The sequence below is a fragment of the Dunckerocampus dactyliophorus genome, chromosome 10 (genome assembly GCF_027744805.1).
Source record: "Dunckerocampus dactyliophorus isolate RoL2022-P2 chromosome 10, RoL_Ddac_1.1, whole genome shotgun sequence".
NCBI classification, from domain to species: domain Eukaryota; kingdom Metazoa; phylum Chordata; class Actinopteri; order Syngnathiformes; family Syngnathidae; genus Dunckerocampus; species Dunckerocampus dactyliophorus.
In genome coordinates, this window is record NC_072828.1 from 26870367 (window position 1) to 26894515 (window position 24149).

At 42.7% G+C, this 24149-nt stretch overlaps 1 protein-coding gene and 1 long non-coding RNA gene across 3 annotated transcripts in view; one reads left to right on the top strand and one right to left on the bottom strand.

The window, feature by feature from the left end:
- Positions 1-8150, top strand: part of LOC129188527 (uncharacterized) — a 36821-nt gene extending 28671 nt beyond the window's left edge. The window contains exon 3 of the long non-coding RNA XR_008572658.1: positions 1-8150. This is a non-coding gene — a long non-coding RNA (uncharacterized LOC129188527).
- ankle1 (ankyrin repeat and LEM domain containing 1) lies at positions 6241-23105 on the bottom strand. 2 transcript variants are annotated; one of them, XM_054789199.1, is made up of 9 exons: positions 22734-23105; positions 20589-20741; positions 20367-20472; positions 20174-20294; positions 14398-16764; positions 14146-14317; positions 13522-13684; positions 12056-12188; positions 6241-11828 (listed from the first exon to the last, which is right to left on the bottom strand). In XM_054789199.1, the coding sequence occupies exons 1-9, from the start codon at positions 22796-22798 to the stop codon at positions 11662-11664; spliced, it is 3447 nt and encodes a 1148-aa protein (XP_054645174.1). In that variant the 5' UTR covers positions 22799-23105; the 3' UTR covers positions 6241-11661. The 2 variants fall into 2 exon arrangements, with proteins under 2 accessions (XP_054645174.1, XP_054645175.1); XM_054789200.1 differs by lacking the exon at positions 13522-13684 and having other exon boundaries at positions 11693-11828.
- Between the last annotated feature and the right edge of the window lie 1044 nt (positions 23106-24149).

Consider the following 24149-nt stretch of genomic DNA (forward strand, 5'->3'; position numbering starts at 1 on the left):
GTCCAGACATGATGGAGGCACAAGCATGCACACAACGGCACCTTCGGTCTGTCTGTGGTCTACCGCCTGGATACTCCCCCCCACGCCCAACCAAGTCTGCATTTGTCCCCGCACGTCACACACACCCTTGCCTTTTGGCCATACAGTAAGATGGATAAATGTGAATATGAGAAAACATGCCTAAAAGGTTCAACGAAAACCGAAACATGAGAAAACCAAGGCAATTTTTCCCATAGGAAATAAGGTAAATCCAATTAAACTGTTCCAGACACCAAAAAATATGAACAAACAATAAATTTTATAGAGAATAATTATAGTTTTACATGCAGAAAACAATGTGAAATAAATGTAAATGACGAATGGATGGAACTAGCAGTCACACTCGCAGTCAGCAACACGTAGGGTGCTTTGTTTGCGCACTCGAATTCGCGGGAGCATAAAGCTCAGGGACTAATTTGCCAAGTGTAATACAGTACGAAAGCCGAGACAGTGTACGAAAACAGAGGCAAAATTCTGGGAAAAATTTGCCGAAAAAACAAATCATAGGGTGTGCTAAAACCGAGGTTCCACGAAATCATCTTGCACGGCGAATCACAATTTATTTACAATGAAACGTGTCTCTTTTAAGACAGTAATTCAGCGTCATTTTGCATATGGCGTAATTACGCCTGCACAGGCTTCAGCCTTCAAGCGTGTGTGAATGTTCATGTGCGTGCTTCATCTCTTCTATTTCTAGCAGTCCAAACCAATCTCCTCGAGTTTAACAGCTGCACCGCATATCCCGCAAACCCCCCTTAACAGACCCCCGCCACACCACCCCCTGACCCAACCAGGGCCCCTCCCAAACCTCAGCATCCTGGACTCTCCCTCCAAAAACACATGCCCCCAAATTACGTGTGGGAACCCCTCCTTCCTACTCCGCCGTAAGATGAGGTCAGACCAGCTAGAATCTTGTCTGAAAATATATAGAGTAATATATAGAGTAATATACATATATATATATATATATAAAAATAATAGTTCAGAAATAGGTTATTGTTGAAAGCCTTGCTAGTTTCCATGGGAAGAACTGACACCACTCAGACTCCTTCAGTTGGCCTTTGGCTGAGTAGCTGCTCATTTCTTCCCGGTCCTGATGCTCGGCTCGAATGTGATTTCTGGCTATTAAAGCACTCGAGAATCAGAGGGGAAGGGACTTGCTCTGTTATTGGGTGCGTCTTATCCGTGCTGCCATTTTACTGCAAAATGCAAATGACACGGCACGGCTTGTGTTGGCGACTGTAGGGCGCATTGGCCCGGTGACGATAATGACGACGTTATTATTCGGCGCCCTGAGGAGTATTTCTCTGCATTTTAGGTGTGCATGCGTGTGATAGAGAAAGAGAGGGATAAAGCAAGAGCGGGTACTCTTCCTCCTTCCTCTTCAGACAGCTGAGTGGCTATTATTCACTTCTCCCTCACCCGCGCCAGTATGTTACTCTCCCCTGGCATCATTGACTACTGCTCGCTCACACAGACGCACGGCTTTGGTCTCAAGATGGAGACATCCTTTGATATTAAAGGTTGTATAAGATGAGCAAACCATAAAGTACATTTTCTAATCGGTAGAATGAAGGCGCTCGATATTCAGACAGTGTCCATCATTTCCTGTGTGTGTATGTGTCTGTCTGTAATTGCAGGGCAGCAGATGAAGAGAGATGACAGTCCAGCTGTGACGAGTCAGACGAATTCAACCCACGCACACGCACGCACACACACACACACACACACACACACACACACACACAGCCAGAGGCGCGTGAGCAGGTGAACATTAAGTCAGGCAACTAAACAGATCACGTCGCGGGTTGATATCAGCAGACAGACAGAGTAGGCCGGTCTGTACCTGCAGGCAGTCAGCAGCACCCTCACCAGGAATGTCCTCCCACTTGTGAGACTTGCATGACTTTTCCTGGGCTTTCCTCTCTAACAGCGAAGTGCAAACGGGCTCATTGTACAGCTGACACTGGCTGTCAAATTCACACATTTGCCACTCAAGATTTGCGCCCCCGCAAAGTCGCGGATTTTTCATTAAAAACATTTTTTATTTAAATTTTGTCTCAGAAAATATTTTTTCCGCAGAATCATTTCTAAATACGTGATAATCCAGATAATATGTACAGCATACATGTACCAGCACACAATTCTGTGTCACAATCAAAGTGTCATTGCTATGGCAACCCCCCCATTAACTGCTTTAGTGCTCTGTACCATCAGTGGACCAGCCTGGACCACCGCATACCTTTTTCATCACTCAACAAAAATATAAAAACAAACACTTTTGGTTTTGCCGACCTCGAAAATCTAAAACTTTTTCTATGTACAAAACAAGCATGATTATCACACAGATTTACCACAAGCTGGCCACAATAAAAGGCTACTCCAAAATATGCAGTTTTACTGTACTGCGGCCATTTTTAATTCCACAAACGCACAGCACGACGTGTGACGTTTCCGGGACACATTGCGTTCACCTTACACCAGTGCTTCTCAATTATTTTCTGCCACTATTTGAGAAGCCTTACACCCACATACATACCAGTCGCATTGTTTTGGGTAACGTGAACATCCACGTAAAAACAATAGGCGTCATACCATGCAGTGTGAATGTAGCCTTCGTCATTCATGAGCACTGCTACAGAAAAAGACGAAAACATAACAGGAAATGAATTGAAAGATAAAACTGTTCCCCAGCACCCTTCTGCGGTGTCATTAGAACTTCAACCTGAGCCAGGAAAAGAAAAGATGATTCATTGACATTCACATGCCACTCTGATATTGACTACAGGCGCTTCCTTTGTTATTTTGGAGTAACGTGATCGTCCTTGTATGAATTTGTCTTTCTGGAATTACGAGGATGTTTCGACAAGGTCACCAGTATCTATTACGAAGACTTGTTCTGCTAGTTGATTCCACAGAGCACCTTCCATGTGTATTTATTGATAATTTACGGTGTATTGGAAGGATTTAGCTGGAACCAAGTGTAGGAGCGACTAAATAAGGAGAGCTAAGAGTGTGACGATTTTGTAACCTCCACATCAATCTTACCATGCTCTTATTAAGCAGATCAGCCATGTTCTTGTGAACACGTTCTTTTTTGAACACTTCCTCATCTGTGGTTTTATGCCTTATAGATCGACTGAAAACCTTTTTATAAGTCTGCTTTTGCGCCTTCACTTATCCAAAGATGACTCAGTGGTTAAATGTCAGAGCTGTCCGTGCCATTAAGGCCAACATGTTTGACGGCTGGACACCCTGAACCCTTCCCCCTACTGTCTCTTCTTATTCCTTCCTCGCCTTCATCCGCCATCATCCATCTCCCGCACATCCAGGCTGGTTGGAGGGCTGATGTGTGTGCAGACCTTGTCATTCACATTAGGGCCACATTGTCAGCTCAGGGCCCTTCCCTCTCTCTCCCTCCCTCTCTCTGCATGGCCCAGATCTTTCTTCCTGTCACTCCCGTCCCGCGGCCAGAGAAGACCTTATAATGCAACATCCTTCACATCCACTTGTCAATTCCAGCGCTGTCATTCAAATCGCGTTACGTGAGAGCGCACAGAGGCCAAGTTTGCAAAGTCGCTCGTAGCGAAGGCCTGTGCGGCAGTGGCAATTGTGGTCTTGTTTGTGCACCGAGATAGAAGATGACGACGCAGGTAAAAATGAATGACTCTGAGGCACTAAAAAGTAGTTGTGTCAGTGGGTTATGTGTGTCGTATGACCTTATCAACTTACTCAATCCTTTGTGTGTTCTTTCTAAGCTTTGCATACTGCTTAACTGCTGACTCCCTCTTGACTCACCCTTGTAGTTTTCAATTAGCACAATAACGCTGTTGCACGGAACACCACAATCACCTCAGTGTTTTGTAAAACCTTTCATGCAAGGCGTCGGGCAGTTTTACTAGTTGAAACGCAGCCCTAAGGTTTACATCATTGTGAAACCGATTATTAATTTAGTTTACAGTTTCATCCTCCACCTTGCAAGGGGCCCTTGAGGCATGATGGAGCCTCCGAAGAGACCACACCACTACCACACGACGCATGTTTTCTAAAACCCACTATGACTCACCAGTTTCAGGATGACTGCTCTCTCTCGACTGCTACTTTAAGGGAAATAAAGCCGCCTTCTAAACACCAACATCATCATAATGAAGCTGTGTCATCGGAGTTAAGTGTGTACAACACCCAGTGTTGACATTGCTGGCATTTAACAGTAAGACAGGCAAAGCCAGTTCTTTGTGCAATGGAAAACACAGCTTGTAGCGACTCAGTAACATTTCTTGTTATATTTATATCAACATCACAGTTCCTCTCTATTAATCCCGTTTCCACTCTTAATTTGTAGATTCAGTAGGGAGTGGGTGCGTGCAAGTATTGTGGGGGTATATGCATATATATGCAAATGTGTGTCAAATAAGCTTACTTTGTGTAAATCTGCGTGGGGGGGGGCGGCATTTGCACATAGTGGCATGAGCCAATGAATGTTAAAGTGTGCTAAAAAGCCTCTCAAAGACCAGAGTGCAGGGAACAGAGAAGTTGTGTTTTGTCCGTCTACAGTCACCATCAGGTGTTTGCTCGCCCCAGTGAACATTCAACGCTGTCGGTGAGTTTATCTAAATTGAAAAAACCATCGACCGTTGATTGTACCCTGTAGCAGGCGCTTACTCCAAAAAAAAAAAAAAGATACTCCTTGAACCAGCAAAGGAAGAACTCTATGACCCTCGGAAGCAAGACGATGATTTTTTTTTTTTTTTTTTTTAAAGAAAAGCAACCACAAAGGTCACAATCAACATTCATTGCTGTCGGTGGGTTTAACTGTATAGAAGAGCTCACTGAACGATGAATGCAACTGTGTCCCAGATTTCAGCCGACCATCACAACGAATAATGTCATGATATGCTGATGGTGCCATTGTTTATATCTGTGCCTGCCCCCCCACTGGGCCTTCCACCAATAACAGGCAAACACAGCCTGCACGAACTGACAGGAAGTTCAGATTGCATCTCGATCACGTTGGCTGTGCTGGAGGGTTTTGTGTCTAGCGGGAGGAGGGGAATATCAAAAGGAAAAGAAGATGCAGAGATAGTTGGCAAATATGACCTATAAAAGAAAATTACATTTACTTATAGGATATATGATGTAGTTGCAAATATTAGCTAAAAATAAAAAAAAACAATTACATTTATGGGATATATGATGTAGTTACAAATATTAACTAAAGAAAGCAAGGAAATGTGCAAGCAAACTGTATAATAGAATGTGCATTAAACTTTATATGACCATGCCATTTTTGTTTTGAACCTACAAGTTTGAACAGATACTTTTGGATGAAGAAATAAATGCTGTACATGAACATAATTACGTTATTGTTTTTTTGTTTTCTTTATTTCATATGCATTGTTTGTTGTATTGGTGTTTATTTTTATTAAATTATCTCAAATAAATACCTTTTTTCATAAACTGATTTGGGTTTTTATTATTATTTAACAACTAAACAATAAAACATGTTTAAAAATGTTTTTAAATGACTGAGCTTGAATATACAATTGAGAATAAAATACATAAACACTGGGTAATTCATGTGTGTGTGGGTTTGTCTAAATTAAATTACGGTAATATATATTATTCAAAAGAAGTGCTTTTGGTAATGCATTGGAATTTTGTACCTCATCACACACATATTACTGTATTCCTGTTAGTTATGACTAACTGAAAGAATACTTTTATGAAAATAATTACCACAATCTCAATGAAATTATGAGTCAGCATATAAACCGTCGACAGAGGGGAAAACAACTTTTAGGCTGCAATGTTTTTTCTTTACAGTGTGAAATTGTTATGTCTACATACTCTGTCATAAACATGTTTTTTCACTGCATAAGAAAAAAAATATTATAGATAGAAAAAATAATGAATACAGTAACAGTGGATGGAAAACAGCATGAAACCGTTTGTGCTTGAGGTCAATGAGAGGAATAATGCAGGTGAAAGGCCAGCACAAAAGGCCAAAGTAATATCGGGTAAATTATTACATATGACATGACATAAATGTATGATCTTTGGCATGTATAAATCCACAAAATGATAATACTTGTAACAGTTTGTCTTGATAAAAGCAAAATTTTGTGACTTCCTTTGGCCACTAGAGGGACACAGTACACAGCACATGCAAGTAAATGACTCATCCAGTTCAGGTGTTTTTTTTTTCCTTTATACAAATTAAATGATAAAACAACAAACATAAAACAACAATTCATAGTCACATGAAAAGAAAGCTGCTTGTGACTAATTTAAAAAGCAGCGAGGGTTCATTTGTCTTTTTGCTGACACTACAAAATCATTTTGAAAATGTTCCATCAATGTAGTACAAAATAATTGTTTAGCTCAGCCTTCATCAGCGTACTCTGCTACAATTAATGCAGTTAAATGTTGTTTTTAGAATGAATGATCAGTAATAGACATGGAGAAAAGGTAGGCTTAAATAAAGCCTCGGTCACAACCGATCGCAGAGGCTCCCACGGCCGGTCTACATGCAAAAAACACAAGAAATTCGTAGAGGGCGCCCGTGTGACGTGCTGATTTTCGAGCCATAGACTGGCCGCAGTGGTTCTTTGTCAAGTCAATCAAATGCTAGGGGCGCTTATGTTTTTTTTTTCCGTTTGCAAAACAAACTAACACATTTAGTACGTCCTCGTGTGACACCCGTACGGCCAACATGTGTCTTTCGTATGTTTTGCTGGTGTCAGGTTTGGGAAAAATATAAATTTTTTTTGTATGTCGCAGTTGCGGACGCCGTATGTGGGGCGCACGACACACATACAGCGTAATTAGTCCCCGTTCAGATATTTTGTACCCTCTCCATGCGTGTCGAGTAAGCCGGCCGTGTGTTGTCTGTCCAGCGAGAGTGCATCAATTGCACAAAAACCCCGTTACATAAAACTGCAGGGGTGCCTACGTCATTTGTACACACTGTGCGGCATTTTATGCTTTGTTTTATAGTATCTGTATTTGCATTTATTCATGTATATTTGTTTTTTCCTGTTTGCTATGTTTCTATCGTGATACATACAGTGGTGTGAAAAAGTGCACCCTTCCTGATGTATTATTTTGTTGCATGTTTGTCACACTTAAATATTTCAGATCATCAAATTTAAATGACAACACAACTGAACACAAAATGCAGTTTTTAAATTAAACTTATTATTAAGAAGCAAAACGAATCCAAACCTACATGGCCTTGTGTGAAAAAGTGATTGCCCACTAAACCTAATAACTGGTTGGGCCACCCTTAGCAGCAACAACTGCAATCAAGCGTTTGTGATAACTTGCAATGAGTCTCTTACAGCGCTGTGGAGGAATTTTGGCCCACTCATCTTTGCAGAATTGTTGTCATTCAGCCACATTGGAGGGTTTTCCAGCATGAAGCACCTTTTTAAGGTCATGTCACAGCATCTCAATAGGATTCAGGTCAGGACTTTGACTAGGCCACTCCAAAGTCTTCATTTTGTTTTTCTTCAGCCATTCAGAGGTGGACTTGCTGGTGTGTTTTGGATCATTGTCCTGCTGCAGAACCCAAGTTGGTTTCAGCTTAACGTCACCAACAGATGGAGAATTCATGCTTCCATTTATCACAGCAAGTCTTCCAGGTGTTGAAGCAGCAAAACAGCCCCAGACCATCACACTACCACCACCATATTTTACTGTTGGTATGATGATCTTTTTCTGAAATGTGGTGTTACTTTATACCAGATGTAATCACACACACCTTCCAGAAAGTTCAACTTTTGTCTCATCAGACCACAGATTTGTAAATTGAGACCAGCCTTAATGTTCTTTTTGTTCAGCAGGGGTTTTGGTCTTGAAACTCTGGTTCACCACTGTTCCATGTTTTGGCCATTTGTGGCTCTCACTGTGGTTTGCTGGAGTCCCAAAGCTCTAGAAACATTTTTTTTTTCCCAGTTTTTCACACCACTGTATGTACTGTATATTTATAAAATATGTTGATTCCTGTTGCAATGCATATTATTTCCGTGAATGGATATGACGTATACGCCTCTGGTGCATCTGTGCATGTGCTCCGTGAGGTACGATGAATAAAGACGATCTACATGCTGGTGAAGACTTTTAATATACGTCATTAAAGAAAAAACACAATATATTACACATATTAAGTATGGTAACTGACATTTATGTTTATAAATGTAAAAAAATAAATCACGACACAACATCACAAAGGCTCTGTGATTAAAAAATTGCTGAGGAGGAAATGACGTAGGTCTTGAGCAAGAATATACATACATATATGTATGTATATTTATATACATACATATATTCCGCCCCGATCGCAGAGTAAGCTGTGCAACAAAAGAAAGTTGTTGGTATGCATAACATACAGATCGTGCGCAGTTCTTGCAACATCCATACGAATCCTGCATGGAACGCACAGTCAGTACGTTTATCGCAAGTTAGACAGACATTGGCCTTACAACCTACAAATGAAGCGACAGCCGTACGTCTGAGCAGCCTCAGATTTCCTGTGTGGTACGCACGTTCGACAGGTTGCACGTTGGGTACGCGGTGATCTTACTCCTTCGTGGTCCTCCAGGAACAAAAAAAAAAAAAAGCAGCGATTTTGGGAACGCCAAAACGCATGGCCAAAAAAGTTGTATGTCCGATTGTGACCTAGGATTTAGCTCTGCTTCTTCCTACTCCTTTTAAGACGTGTAACCACATGATGCTCATTAATATAACTTATTAAGCATGTCTGAAACAAATAAACCATACAAATACGTTCACACAATAACGACACAGTGTTGTACAAACCTGATCATGTCTAATTCAGTCCCTCCAGGATTGTGTGTGCTTTTTTGGTGATTGTTGCGGCCTAAAATGCCTGATTTTGCGGCAGCTTTGTCACAAAGTCACCAAGTTTTGAGGCTTACATTTTTTTCCCAAGAACATTGCAATAGCTTGTGATCTTATGAATTTGTTAATATTTTAGATTTTAACCCCAAAAAACACAATATTTCAGCAAACCTAACAAAATATACTTTATTTGAAGTCAAGAGATGTGTTGAAGAAAAATAACTAATGAACAAAATATAAAGAACAGAAAGACTGACATCTTACCAACATGTCACACAAAACTGTGCAAAATAAGCTTTATTCAGCTACAACAAAGTACTCCTGCATTCCTGTAAGGAGAAGACTAATAATAATATCTCTGCCTTCACAAGAGAAAACTATAAAAGAAAAACGTTCCCAATTAAAAATTATTTATGCTGATGATGACGAAACAATGCAAATACTCTCAAGGGACATTACTATAGAAATAACACTTTCTCTACCAGTCGTACACTGACTACTCTATGTACAGTATGTCCAATCTTAATTTCTAGTATTCTCCCTAGAAAAGATGCACTGTAATGAAACCGGTTGATACTGTATACGCACGTATGCCTATTAAGGTCATTTTCAATATATTCTTTATTCGTAAAGTGTACCGTTAGTACAGCGGTAGGGAACCTATGGCTCGGGAGCCAGATTTGGCTCTTTTGATGACTGCATCTGGCTCTCAGACATTTCTTAACACGATAAAATGTATTCAAATTATTTTTCGCTGGAATTTTTAAGTAAAATATTGCAGAAATCAGTGTTAAAAAAAGCATTTGAAATAGAAAACTTTCTTATGCATTTTAATCCACCCATCCATTTTCTACCGCAATGCGGCTGGCCAGAGCCGATGCCAGCTGTCCTTCCCATTTTTTCCAGGTCAGATACCAAACTCGACTACTGGATAATGCAGTAGCCTGCCCGGGTCATTGAGATGTCAAGAAGTAAACTTCCCTCCTTTAATCAAATAGTTAGCTAGCTAATTCTACAGAGCAAACCCTTTTGACGAAGAAGATGGCGAAAAGAAAGATACGGAGTACGGTGCAAAACCATGCAGCACCAGAAGTCGCATTAATGGTAAGAACTTTTTTGATTTATGATTGGATGGCTTTGCTAGCCCAATGTTATTAACAAGAATAATATGATATGGCTCAGTGTGGATCAGTGTGTTTACACCTGCATCTCTTAACCATCAGTTTCAGTAGCTAACCAGAGTGTGTTCCATCTGCTGGCATTTTTCCCCCACACACGCAATTCACACAAATGCGTGCATAGTTTGGAAAACATACACGACCAAAGTCTCCACAGGTTGCATATATTCTCTGTATGTTTTACAGAGGAGAAGTGCCTGTCGATCATAAACTTTCCTTGGTTTACCAATGCTTTTGTTGAGAACACTGGGGAACGGTTGAGCGCGAGCTATAGCGGTGATTTTTGGTGGTCAATGAGAGATTATCATCACACGTCCACATCTCTGTCAATGTAAAGAAGAAAGTGAGGATGTGGGTGGGCCATGCGGGGACACATTTGATTAGACAGTTGACGTGCGCTTTTGAGCCCTGCTCAGGGACACACTGGACTGGCGAAAATGATGATGACTGGCCAAAATGTGCGGGGAAGTTGCGGGAATTGTACAAAGTTGAGCATAATTCAAATGTTGTGTGAATTGCCGCAATCGCAACATCACAAAATCCTGGAGGTTCTGATAGTTGAGTGGGAGCTTACCTGAATTTTCTTTCAAGACAAATCATAATAGAACAGCATACAAACAAGTCAAATCATGTAAAGTCATTTCACATTTTAACCTTTTTTTTTTTTAAAAACAAATAATTAAATCTGATGCTAAGTAGCCGCTAGCCTGTAATAAACACATCAAAAATATTGACTTCAATTATGAAACATGATGAAACAAACTAAGCATCCCCGACAATTAGTTGATGATAATACTGTATAATGACAATATTGCTGTCAGTGAATGAATAATTCATTCCACGCTTTCCATCCTTAGATGGGACTTGTGGTGACGGTGCTGATGTTAGTGTTTCAAGCTAATGACGACGTTCTGCAGTAATTGTACTCTATTTTTGGTTGTACGTAATGAATTAATGTTGCGTGAATAAGCTGATGACATCTGCTCTTGAATTGTTTGAGAACCTTGCCCATAGTACATAATTAGTGAAATGGTTGGCAGAACGGGCAGCATTCTAACAAGCGACTGCTAATTGAGTGTGTGTCTATGTCCATATTTGGCTAATTATGGGAGTGGAACCAAGGCTACTGCATGCGTGTCTGCTTGCATGATTGAGATTTACAAAGCCGAGTCATGCATATGCATGTTTACTAATTAGGATAAAAAGAATGCCTGTGTGTACTTGAACTTAAATTAGAAATCTACTTAATCAGTGCTTGACTTCATGTTATGAGACCCTAACTTATGTAATAATGCTGCAGAGATATTTCAGTATAAAAGTAAGACAGAAGCAGTATTTTGGAATAAAACCATCTCATTGAAGGAAAAAGTTATCTGGAAGCAGATTTTCCCACTTTACCCCGACCACATGCACTATTCATACATTGGTAGCAAAACAAAGATGTCCGATGAATGTGTGCCGGACCAAATAAAGCTTACAAGTAGAGTGTCCATATGTCCATACAATCATCAAACTCAAACTTGGTCCCAAATATAAATTGAATGTGAGCTTTGTATGAAGATTCTTTTTTTGTTTGTTTGTTTTACTGTCTGATGTCTGCTGGTCGCAGCTGTCTCTCACCTTCAGCCAGAAATATCTGCATGGCCCTGTAGAGCAGGTGGACGCCCAGCTCACGCTTTCTCTTCAGCTGCCAGTTTGACACCACACCGTAGAAATCGCCCCGCTTCAGGTTGGTGAGCATCTTCAACCCTGTGTCATGATTGGAGAGACGGCAGATGACAGGCTGGTCTTGGCAACAAATTGATTGATGGGGTATAATTTGTATATCATTCTCACTTTTCGTCACCTAAATTAGGGACACCTTCTGAGAGTTCCTGTGATATCACAATAATCAGAAACGCCTCAGATTGTCTAACTTCTGATGATGTCACTCAATAAAAACACAACAGGTTCTTTTGTATTTTCCTTCCACTCACCGATGGCCTCCACCATGCAGGCCTCTCTCGTGTAAGCTTCCACTGGAATGACGTTCTGGAAGCAATGCAGAGAGATGACCCCCTGCTCTGCGTTCCATACTTGAAGAATTTGCTGAACTTTGGGGCACAGTTTCTGCAACAGGGATGAGAAGAAGGGCCAATTTCATAAATACTGCTTATCTAATTTCATGTAGGGTGGTCCTCGGGTTATAAAATAAGATATGTCTTTATTAGTCCCACAAAGGGAAATTCCAGGTTTACAGCAGCTAAAGTACAAAAGCACACAATAGCAGATACGAAAGCCCACACGAGCAGAGGAAGTGCAAAAATCAAGGTAATATAAATCAAGAAGTTATATACACTACTTGCAGCTATTGCACGGTTAATGTACAGGAATTTTGGAGCAGTTTTTGTTATGGAGTCTGACGGCTGTAGGAAGGAAAGACCTGCGATCCCTCTCCTTCACACACTTTGCATGCATCATTCTGTCACTAATGGAGCGCCTTAGTGCGTGTGTGTTGGAGGGCGTGGGAGTCTTTGCCATCACGGAGGACAGCTTGGCCGTTATCCTCCCCTTGCCCACCTCCTCCACCTGCTCCAGAGGACATCCCGGCACAGAGCTGACCTTCTTAATGTACGAGCATGTACATGTATGTATGTATGTATGTACAGTATGAGCTCTGTTCCGAGACTGTGATGTAGGTCGAGTTTTGAACTAAGTCGAATTTATAGCTAAATGGAGTCACACACAGTGTACACAGAACTCAAAGAGGACATAAAATACAGTAATAAAAAGAGAGCAAATTATTTGTATTCCTGTGGTTTATTTGCTCTTAAGTTGTGGAGGTAGAAGGTACAGGATCAGTACCTGAATCAAGTGTTGATTCTGGTCTTCCAGCCAGAGCACAAGCAACATTTTTATCTCAATAATTAGACCACTACATTGCTTAGTTATCACTGTCGCTTTCACATGAGCAGATTCTTTTACATGGTCAAGGATACGATCTTTATTTTTAATGATAGCAATCACAGTTTAACGGCTGAGACCAACAGTGTGGCTAATATTTATGGGTGTTTCTCCTCTTTCAAAGCTTCTGATGATGTCTGTTTTCACTTTCATGGTGACAGCTTTTCTTTTTGTCAGGGCACTTCCACCAGAAGAGCCTGCCTTATGCTTGGTAGACATAATGAAGTGCAAAAAGTTAATTAATAAGTGACGTTGTTCACTCTGTGTACGCTGTGCGTGCTGCAACAAGTTAGTCTTTTGTTTACGGGCCAAACTTAAGTCATTAATTAATTTATGGAAGTGTGTACATAACCCCGAAAGGGCGAAAGTCGGAACGACATAACCTGACGACCACCTGTAAAATAATAACCAATAACTGAAAGTCTTTGACACTTTCCAATACAGCACTGCACATGTTCAGTGATTTCAAAACACATTTTGCACACCAACCGGTTGTTACCTTCGAGGTTTTGTCTCCTCTGTAATACTCCAAAGCCTCGTAAAGATGGCTGTAAGGGCGGGAGCGTTTTCCTTTGCCCACATAAAAGATAGCACGAACAAATGTCTGGAAGCATTCCTGTGGGGTTATAGTTTGACTCCGGAATGGAAGATTTTTTGTCACCCTAAGACAAAAAAAAATTTACAGACAACACATATTTACAGATGATGAACCTTTGCCTCGTAAGCAATGAAGTAGCAGCGGTTTTTAACTAGAAAAAACAACAGTTGTAGAGCTACACTCGAGGGACACTAATTGGGTATATAACTTGTTTGTCTTTCTTCAGTGTTGACCAATGCATTCTATTTCAGTCGTTAAACATTATTATGTAATGTAGAGCAATTACACATTAATTGTGCTTTCATCCATTTGTGTTACTGCACAGAAAAAAAGCCCAGTGGGATACATTGTGGTCATCTACCACCATGTACTTGTTATCTTTGCAAAGTCTGAATTCGTCCTCACATTGAATCTGATTATATTGTGCAGGTGTGTCTAATAAAATGTCATAAGACTGTAAAAAAATAACATCACCCAATCTGCTATTGTGAATTCTCTAATGTGTAGCGAGGTCAAGGACAGCACCTTGGGTCGAGCAGCAGGTAGTTGAAGCTGGACTTGATGATGCCTTCTCTCCACTTTCTGTTCTGATCTGGTTGGTCAAACTGTTGGCACAAAGCCTGCTCGTCAACCTGGCAGACAGGCACCTTGAAATTCTGCAGGGCCAAGTTTAGTTCTGGGCTATAACCTAAATGTGCTAAGTACAGAAAGAGAGAAAACGACTGTAATGGCAAGCTAAAAGGTAGCTATTTTTCAATTCACTCAAAATAGTGATACCTGTTTGTTGCTTTTCTACTTGATCTTGGTGCTGTGATGGTTTAGAATTGGACTCCTGCAGCAGGTAGCACAGCTTCCGAATGTAGACTGGCCTGGTTCGCTGGCTAATAGGGCCCGGACTCTCCCCGAGCTCCTTGAGCCTACGTCTCAGCTCCTTGTCTGTCATCCCTTCGGTTTCAAGTAACGTGCTGCGCTCAGCCTCTTCGGTTTTCTTGTTTTGGGGTGGCTTCTGTGGTTTCTGGTTCTCCTTACCCTCTCTGTTCTTGAGCTGCATGGAGCGCCAGTCATAGAGTATAGTCTCCTCGCTGCTTGTGGTGCTCATGCTGGAACTGAGTGAAGTGTTAGCCGTAGGCGGAATGTGGGTCTCAATCAGTTTGTGGCCTTGTTCTGTGTCGGTATAGAGGTACTCTACTGGTTCATCAACATCGTCAATATGTGGGCGCCCTCCAGGGGTGTAGGACAGGTTGGCCAGGTGCTGTGACAGGCGATGACTCGATAGCCGGCTCATGCTGTACCTGGGAGTGCATCCGGTGCCCGGAGTGCACGGGAGGTCGGAGTCTTCCCTGGACCTCCTTGGGGAAAAATAGCTTGAACTGGATGAAGATGAAACAGATTCTGGCTGAGAACTAGCGTCCTCCGTCATCCAGACATCTTCCTTTTGTTGGCAACCTTCATTAGGGGCTCCATTTGCCTTCTTTGTTGCCTCATCTGAATTTGTCACATCATCAGTCAAAAAATCCCTGCCTTCGGAAAGTTCCAGCTTTTGCTGTTGGATGGCCTGAATGACCTCTGCAAGGTTTCTTTCATAGAAAACCATCGAGGACTCATTGTCTTCCTCCAAGATAACCGTGTCAAAAAAGGTCTGTGAGCCAACAACTGTGTCACCGTCTCTCTTTGTGAGGATGAGCGTATCAGCTTGACTCGAGCTCACACATGAACCTGCACTGAAGGAACTGGACTGAGTGTTTTGGTAGTCTCCAGACACAGACTCTGGTCCGGTGCTATTCTCTGAATTGTTTGGTGTGCAGCATGGAACCCGTGGTGAACTATACGAGTTGTTACTTTTCTGAGATCTGGGAGTCAGGCGTTGCGTTCGCAACGGTGTAGGGAGACTCTCGTCAAACAGGGAAGACGTGCAGAGGCTCTCGGGGTTACTGCTTGTTCTATGCGAGCAGCGACTCTGCCTTGATCGTGTCCTGCCTGTTACAAATGGACTTAGTATAAATGGAAGTTCTTGGCCTTCAGCTGGATGACATGTATTGTTCTCCAATGGCTGATCTTCTTCACTGGAAGTCATTACTCCAAGATCAGCGCAAGCCTTAAACAAGCCTGTGTTTGGATGGTTATCCTCATCCAAGCTCAGTGCATCAATCTTACAAGTGTCAACCCGAGGTTCACTTTGAGCAAACTTACAAGTGTCAACCCGAGGTTCACTTTGAGCTCCATCGGTTTTAGCAGATAGAGACAGTTGTTTTGGGTGCACGGAAATATCCAGTGCGCTGGTGTAATGGTCACTTTCGCAACTGCTGTAATTACTACTGCTGCCTCCACTGCTACTGCTGGCCCCACTAGGGTGTGTTGGCTGTTCTGGAATGGTCCCTTGAGCTTCTTTTATACCCCCGTCCACCTTTTCACAACCACTCTCTTCCAAAGCATAATGACTGATGACAGTTTTCTCCAAGTCCTCATCTGTGCTTTCACTACTCTCCCGGCAGAATACAAAGACATGATCTGGCGACGTGACATCTATGCCCTGCGTGTGTAAAACAGTAGCCAAACGATTTGAATCGAGAAAGTCAGAGTACTCGGACAGGTCGAAAGATAGGTTGTCATTATCCTGGCTACCGTCAACAGCTGGTGTCTGTTTTGGAGATTCAGGACTAAAAACCGGAAAATACTCATCGACATCACGGAAGCTGACACTCTTCCGACTCGCTCCTCTGGACAGGAATGCGGGGAGAGTGCAGTGTGTAGCGGGCAAATTTTGTCCATCAGTTGTAGCAGTGGGTATGTTTTCCTCTGAAGAGAACACATCAGTAGCAATCAAATCGTTATCCTTTGGAACTGGAAGTGTGGGTCCCGCTGCAGACATGCGAGTACTTGATAACAGGGAGGCACCTTCAGATGCCCAGGGTAAGGAAGTGTTCCAGTGTGGATTATGTTGCTTTTCAGTGTACACATCAGAGGGTCTGTTCGACAATATTCCTTTGCACGTAGGTCTCCCATTTATGTTGGAAAGGTTGAAAAACGATGACCGCCTTGTGCTGCTTAAAGGGGCTTCACCAAGGTCACTTATCGAGGAGTAGGAAGTGAAACTGTAGTCAGACTCAGGATAGCCGGACGTGTCTGTGTTGTCGGAATATACAGCTACAAAGAGATAAAGAGGAAGCCAGTGACTAACACAGTGGCACTCTGGGGAGATTTAGTTATACCTTATCTGATCAAGTTGCCATACTCGCTCATACTTGCTTGCTGTGTTCTGTGGACTAGAAGGTGCAATGTTTTTTGTTTTCCAACATTGCCTAAACATTTACCAGGACATGGCACCACTATGTTAATTCCAGTTTAGGGTTGGGCGATATCAAGATTCAAGAGATTCAAGAGAGTTTTATTGTCATGTGCATGGTAAAACAGCAGTTATACCATGCAATGAAAATCTTATTCTGTTCATTCTCCCAAGAAAAGAAAGAAAACAAATGAAAGAATAAGAACATAAGAAACATAAACACATAAACATATATACCAATAAATTAAGCAACAACAACAGACGAGACATTAATACAAGTAAATAATACAAATAAATAAATAAATAAAGTGCTATGAGTGTGTGTGTGTGTTGCGTGCGGCGTGTGCGAGTGCTTCGTTGAGGAGCCTGATGGCCTGTGGGTAAAAACTGTTTGCCAGCCTTGTGGTCCTGGACTTCAAACTCCTGTAGCGTCTGCCTGACGGTAGGAGTGTGAATAGTGAGTGTTGTGGATGTGTGCTGTCCTTGATGAGGTTGTGTGTTCTTCGTAGGACTCTAGATTTATAAATGTCTTGCAGTGTGGGGAGGGCTGCCCCAACAATGTTCTGTGAGGTCTTGATCACCCGCTGGAGTGCCTTCCTATCACGTGTTGTACAGTTACCGTACCAAACAGTGATGGAGGCGGTAAGGACACTTTCGATAGTGCATCTGTAGAAGCAACTCAGGATTGTGGTGGACATGCCAAATTTCCTCAGTCTTCTCAGGAAGTACAGTCTCCTTTGGGACTTCTTCAGAATTTGTTGGGTGTTGTGAGACCAGGTGAGGTCCTCGCTGATGTGTGTGCCAAGGAACTTGAAGGTTTTCACCCTCTCCACCTCAGTCTCATCAATAAACAGGGGTCTATGCGGCTCCTTTCCCTTGTTCTTGGGTCGATGATCATCTCTTTAGTCTTATCTGTATTGAGAAGGAGATTGTTATCACGACACCAAGCTATGAGGTCCGCCACCTCTCTTCTGTATGATGTTTCAACACCACCAGTGATCAGTCCGATGACTGTAGTGTCATCTGCAAATTTAATGATGCTGGTGTTGTTCTGGGAGGCCACGCAATCGTAGGTGAAGAGCGTGTAGAGGAGTGGACTCAGCACACACCCCTGTGGGGTCCCAGTGCTCACAATTCTTGAGCTGGATGTGCGGTTGTGGACTCTGACTGACTGGGGCCTGCCTGTGAGAAAGTTAAACACCCAGTTACAGAGGGAGGGAGACAGGCCAAGTGTGAGGAGCTTATCTGTGAGTTTGTGGGGGCTGACTGTATTGAATGCAGAGCTATAGTCTATAAATAGCATTCTGACGTATGTGTCCTGGCCCTGTAGGTGAGAAAGGGCTGTGTGGATGGCAGTGTTGACTGCATCATCCGTGGACCGGTTCTGGCGATATGCAAACTGTAGAGGGTCCACGGTTGCCGCCGGGATGCTCTTTTTGATGTGGGTCATGACTAATCTTTCAAAGCACTTCATAACAATAGGAGTGAGTGCTATAGGGCGATAGTCATTCAAGCAGGTCACGTTGCTCTTCTTGGGTACGGGCACTATGGTGGTGGACTTAAAGCAGGTCGGTACAGATGCTTGTGCAAGCGACAGGTTAAATATGTCAGCAAGCACATCAGCTAGCTCTGATGAGCAAACCCGAAGTGCACGTCCTGAGATGTTGTCTGGCCCTGCTGCTTTTCGTGGGTTTGTTTTGTTTAGAACCCTGCGCACATCAGCTGATGTCACCATGAGAGGTGAGTCCTGTGTGCTCCCCAGGTTCAGCCACCCTCTCTGCTCATCAGGAGTTTGGGTATCAAAGCGGGCATAGAACTCATTCAACTCATCAGGAAGTGTGGTTTGGCTGGACGTGGCTACGCTACTCTGCTGTCGATAGTCTGTGATGTGCTGGAGCCCCGCCCACATGCGCCGAGGGTCTGAGGTGGAATAGTAGCCCTCCAGCTTCTGTCTGTACTGCCTCTTGGCCTCCCGTATGGACCTCCTCAGGTCATATCTGGCCTTTTTGTAGTCATCAGCGGTGCCCATGACAAATGCAGTCGAACGAGCACGTAGCTTAGCCCTTACATCACAGTTCATCCACTGTTTTTGGTTAGGGTATTTTCTGTAATACTTGGTGGTGGTAACAGTCTCTATGCATGTGCTAATGTAGCCAGTAACAGCAGAAGCATATTCATCCAAATCAACAGTACAATCTTCCCTCCCCGCTGCAGTTTTAAACACATCCCAGTTTGTGCAGCCAAAGCAGTCCTGAAGTGCACTAGGCCTCCTGCATGACATCATTGATAAACACGAGACCAAACACCCAGACGCTGTATTTATTATATCTGGCGATTTCCTTACCATGTATCACAATAGTTTTGGGATGTATCACGATATGACGATATAATTAAATTCAGCTGAGTCTTGTATAAAAAGCTAAAAACCTTAACCCATATAAGTAAAAATAATGAAATGAAAAGTAAGCTTACCTATGACACTGTGTAGAGAGTGTCCAAAGCAAGCCAGTCTACTCCAGTTGTTGCTTTCACAACATTAGATCCACTGTCAGTAGTTACACACACTTGTTTCTTCTCATCTAAGTCCCATTCCTGGAGAAACTCCTTCAACTCACTTGCCATGTTTTCACCTGTGTGTTCCTCCAGAAAAAAAACTTGTCTGGAGAGAGGACGACTTCAAAGTCCAGTTGCTGGTTATGTAGTGGACCGTGAGGCTAATATCTGGTTGAGTCGCTCGACTACTCCACATGTCTGTACTACATCTGCTCTATCCAAACCAAACCACGTCCATATTTACAGAGGTACCTCCCGTTGACCAACAATTTCTTTGTCTATAGTCTACACTTCTCCGCTCTTTCAGCCATGCTCATTTTCTCTCTTTTGGTAGTTTTGTTGTTTGCTCCACCATCGCTGGTCCATGCTGGTGCTCAACGTTAAGCGCCAATGCGTCCATAAAGTGAATCGTGCATATCATTTCTACCGGTATACGTCATTTTCTTATCATTGGAAGGATTTATACCGGTATATAACAATGATCGCCCAACCCTACTCCATTTGAACTTGGCTATAGCAAATAAATAAAAGTATGATAAATAGTATATATCTACATGCTAAAGCCATGTACCTTGCAAATATGCAGTTTTACCTATTGGCTTTGGAGTTTAGTCTTACAAAAAACACAATTCAAAACCTGTATGGATTGTAAAGTAGTTGAGTTGTGAGCAATTGACCAGTAATTGTATTTTTAATCCATCATTTCAAAAAACTTACAGTATTTGAAATGAGGCAAGTCTTCTTCTGTGCTCCCAGAGCTGGTGAGGTACTCCTGTAGAAGCTGAGCACATTTTTTATTCTCCTCGAGCTCTGCAAGCACCACTGGTGTATTTCCTTCCTGCATAAATGAAAAAGTGTTTTTGGCTAAACTCTTGTGTGCTCTAGTCAACTTAGAGGAAAAGCTGCTTACGTTATCTTTTATGTTGGGGTCTCCGCCATTGGTCAAAAGCAGCTTCAGATTTTGATAACATCCCCAAAGGGCAGCGATGTGAAGGGGGGTGAGGCCGTCTGACGATCTGTGAGGAAAAGGGCAAAAGGACTCGACTGGTCACTTTTTTCGAGTTTCTCAAAGCTGTGACCACAGATTTCCAAATCAAACAAGACAACATATTATTCGGTGTGTGTCACTCACCTAACATTTGGGTCAGCTCCATGTTGCAATAGTAGTTTCAAGCATCTAAGGTTCTTTTCAGTCTCTTGGCCCACACCCAAGTGGATTGCAGCTACCCCCTTTGTCCCCACCAAGTCAGGGATTGCACCCTGGGACAGAAGTAGCTCCACATATCTGTGCAGTCAAAGATATCTGTCATACCTCATTGTCATACATCTGTCATAATGTCTCCATTCAGTAAAGACACATAAGAATTATTTTGAAATGAAAATGATCACCCTATAGAGGGGGGAATTCAAAGACACCCCAAAAATGAAAGTGAAAAAAATGATGGAGCAGACTGGTCCATTTAGCTAAAATGTCATTGTAGCAACTCAAAATGATTCTCAGTAGTTTGTGTGGCCCCCACGTGCTTGTACGCATGCCTGACAACGTCGGGGCATGCTCCTAATGAGACTACGGATGGTGTCCTGGGGGATCTCCTCCCAGATCTGGACCAGGGCATCAATGTGCTCCTGGACAGTCTGAGGAGCAACCTGGCGGTGCCGGATGGACTTAAACATAATGTCCCAGAGGTGTTCTGTTGGGTTTAGGTCAGGTGAACGTGGGGGCCAGTCAATGGTATCAATTCCTTCATCCTCCAGGAACTACCTGCATACACTAGCCACATGAGGTCGGGCATTGTCGTGGACCAGGAGGAACCCAGGTCCCACTGCACCAGGATTTTATCCCGATACCTAATAGCAGTCAGGGTGCCGTTATCTAACCTGTAGAGGTCTGTGCATCCTTCCAGGGATATGCCTCCCCAGACCATCACTGACCCACCACCAAACCGGTCATGCTGAATGATGCTGCAGGCAGCATAACGTTCTCCACGGCATCTCCAGACCCTTTCACGTCTGTCGCATGTGCTCAGGTTGAACTTGCTCTCATCAGTCAAGCGCACAGGGCACCAGTGGTGTAGTTGCCAATTCTGGTGGTCTATGGCAAATGCCAATCGAGCTCTTCGGTGCTGGGCAGTGAGCACGGGGCCTACTACAGGACGTCGGGCCCTCAGGCCACCCTCATGGAGCCTGTTTCTGATTGTTTGGTCAGAAACATTCACACCAGTGGCCTGCTGGGGGTCATTTTGTAGGACTCTGGCAGTGCTCATCCTGTTCCTCCTTGCACAAAGGAGCAGATTCCGATCCTGCTGAGGGTTGAAGGACCTTCCACGGCTCTGTCCAGCTCTCCTGGAGTAACTACCTGTCTCCTGGAATCTCCTCCATGCGTCCATGTACCTCAGTGGTGCACTGGCCAGGTGATCATTTTCATTTCTATCGAATTATGTGGCATCATTTTGCTACTAATACATCACCCACTTACAGTATTATCAGGAAAGATATTCAAGATCATTGTTCCCCCAGTTTAGATCTGATGTGTTTTCGAAGTGTTCCTTTAATTTTTTTGAGCAGTGTATTATATATATATATATATATATATATATATATATATATATATAAACACTATTACGAAGATAGTCCATGATAACGGGGAAAAAAACTACAGCTAACTCTGTCATATAGTTAGCCAACGGCGAGTAAGGTGGCTTCTATGCGTTTTTTGGTTGTTTCCTGAACTTTTTTTCCCCGTTATCATGGACTATCTTCGTAATAGTGTTTTCCGAAATACATATTAGAACGTTCCTGTAAATATCCTCAGTCAAAACTCAGTCTCAGTCCTGGTCATTGCATTCTCAGGGCATTCAACTGCACTGTTCGGGCTTCTTAGAAGATGTTTCGCCTCTCATCTGAGCAGGCTTCATCAGTTCAGTAATGTAAGCTTGAATTTCCCTCGGGATGAGGGGTAAAAAACATATGCAAAAAGAAAAGCCTGTTGACTGTGTTTACATTCCTGCTTACCGAAAAACACTCCGCATCGTGTGATGTGGGTGACACGGCAGTGAAAATATTTGTCCTGCAAAGAATGTTGTGCAACGGTAGCATATCTTAAACTTCCCAATCGTTAACGCAAATTGCATTGTGACGAAGGCCAAGAAAGCGCGTGGAACGTAAAAAATGTCAACATATAGTCGTGCACAACGTGTCTGAAATTGAAACCAGTTTCGAGGCTGTAACGCAACATCATGCAGGGCAAGTCTGGGCATAACAAAAGAGAGGACTCTACCTTGGTTCGCCATTCTTCACAGCTGCACACAGTTGACTCTCCAGCCTCCTATGCTTTCGATTCATGACGACATCATTTGTTCACCATTTATCGACAGTATTCTCGGTTATTAGCATCTTGGCGCTACACCAGCATCGTCGAGATCGCAGCTAGCAAGCTAAGCTAATAGAATCTGGCCTACTATAGTTTCGTTCGGAATGAAACACTACGCTGATTTGGCTGCGTAATAAAAGTGCCATGTGTCTCATTTACAAAAGCAAAATTAAAGGTAAGTTTCGCTTACATTCCAGAGAACAATATCACGACAGTAATATATAGTACGTCTATTTTGATTAAACTTCCCTCCAAAGGAAACAAAGCACTCCTGTTTGGATGCCGTAAGCGGATGTCCCGCCTATGAGCGTCCTTCATTGGGCAATTCTTCCACTGAGCCGATAACATGAGACGTCATTCAACGAAACTCACAACAGCGACTTTACTGAACCTTTGCAGAAATAACTTGCTACAGCAGCGACATTTACAGACAATAGGCCTATAGTACGAACGTACGTATCCTATATGATCAATATTGTGCACTACGTTTACAGTTTGCATGTTTTCCCCTTGCGTGCGTGGCTTTTCTCCGGGTACCCCGCTTTCCTCCCACATTCCAAAAACATGCACGTTGGGTTAATTGGCGGCTCTGAATTGTCCATAGGTATGAATGTGAGTGTGAATGGTTGTCTATATGTGCCTTGCGACTGGCTGGCGATCAGTTCCGGGTGTACCCCGCCTCTCGCCCAAAATCAGCTGGGATAGGCTCCGGCATACCCTCGCGACCCTGAGGATGGACGTTTACATACAATAGGACTATACCACGAACATGTCTATCATATATGATCAATATTGTGCACCACATTTACAGACATTAGGCCTGTAGTACAAACATGTATTATATGTGATCAATATTGCGCAATCAGGTCTGTAGTAAGAACATATGTATCATTTATGCTCATGTATAGCTTCTACAATGGTAATGTCTAAAGTCCAAAATATAATACGAACAAAGTCAAATGAAAGCGAGCAAATTAGTTTACTGCCAAAAGACAATTTTTAAATTAATATTTAAAATATTAAAAAATTGCCATAATCTGTTCAAAAAAGACAAGTGTGTTGGAAGAAATAGCTTCATGGCACATAGACATTTTATTGTTAGTACACGTAACACAAAGTCTAAATCCATCCATTTTGTACCGTGCTTGTCCTCAATAGGGTCGTGGGTGAGCTGGAGCCTACCCCAATCTGACTATGGGCGAGAGGCAGGGTTCACCATGGACTGGTCACCAGTCAATCACAGATCACATATAGACAAACAACCATTCACACTCACTTTCACACCTGTGGACAATTTAGAGTCTCCATTTGGCCTAACATTCA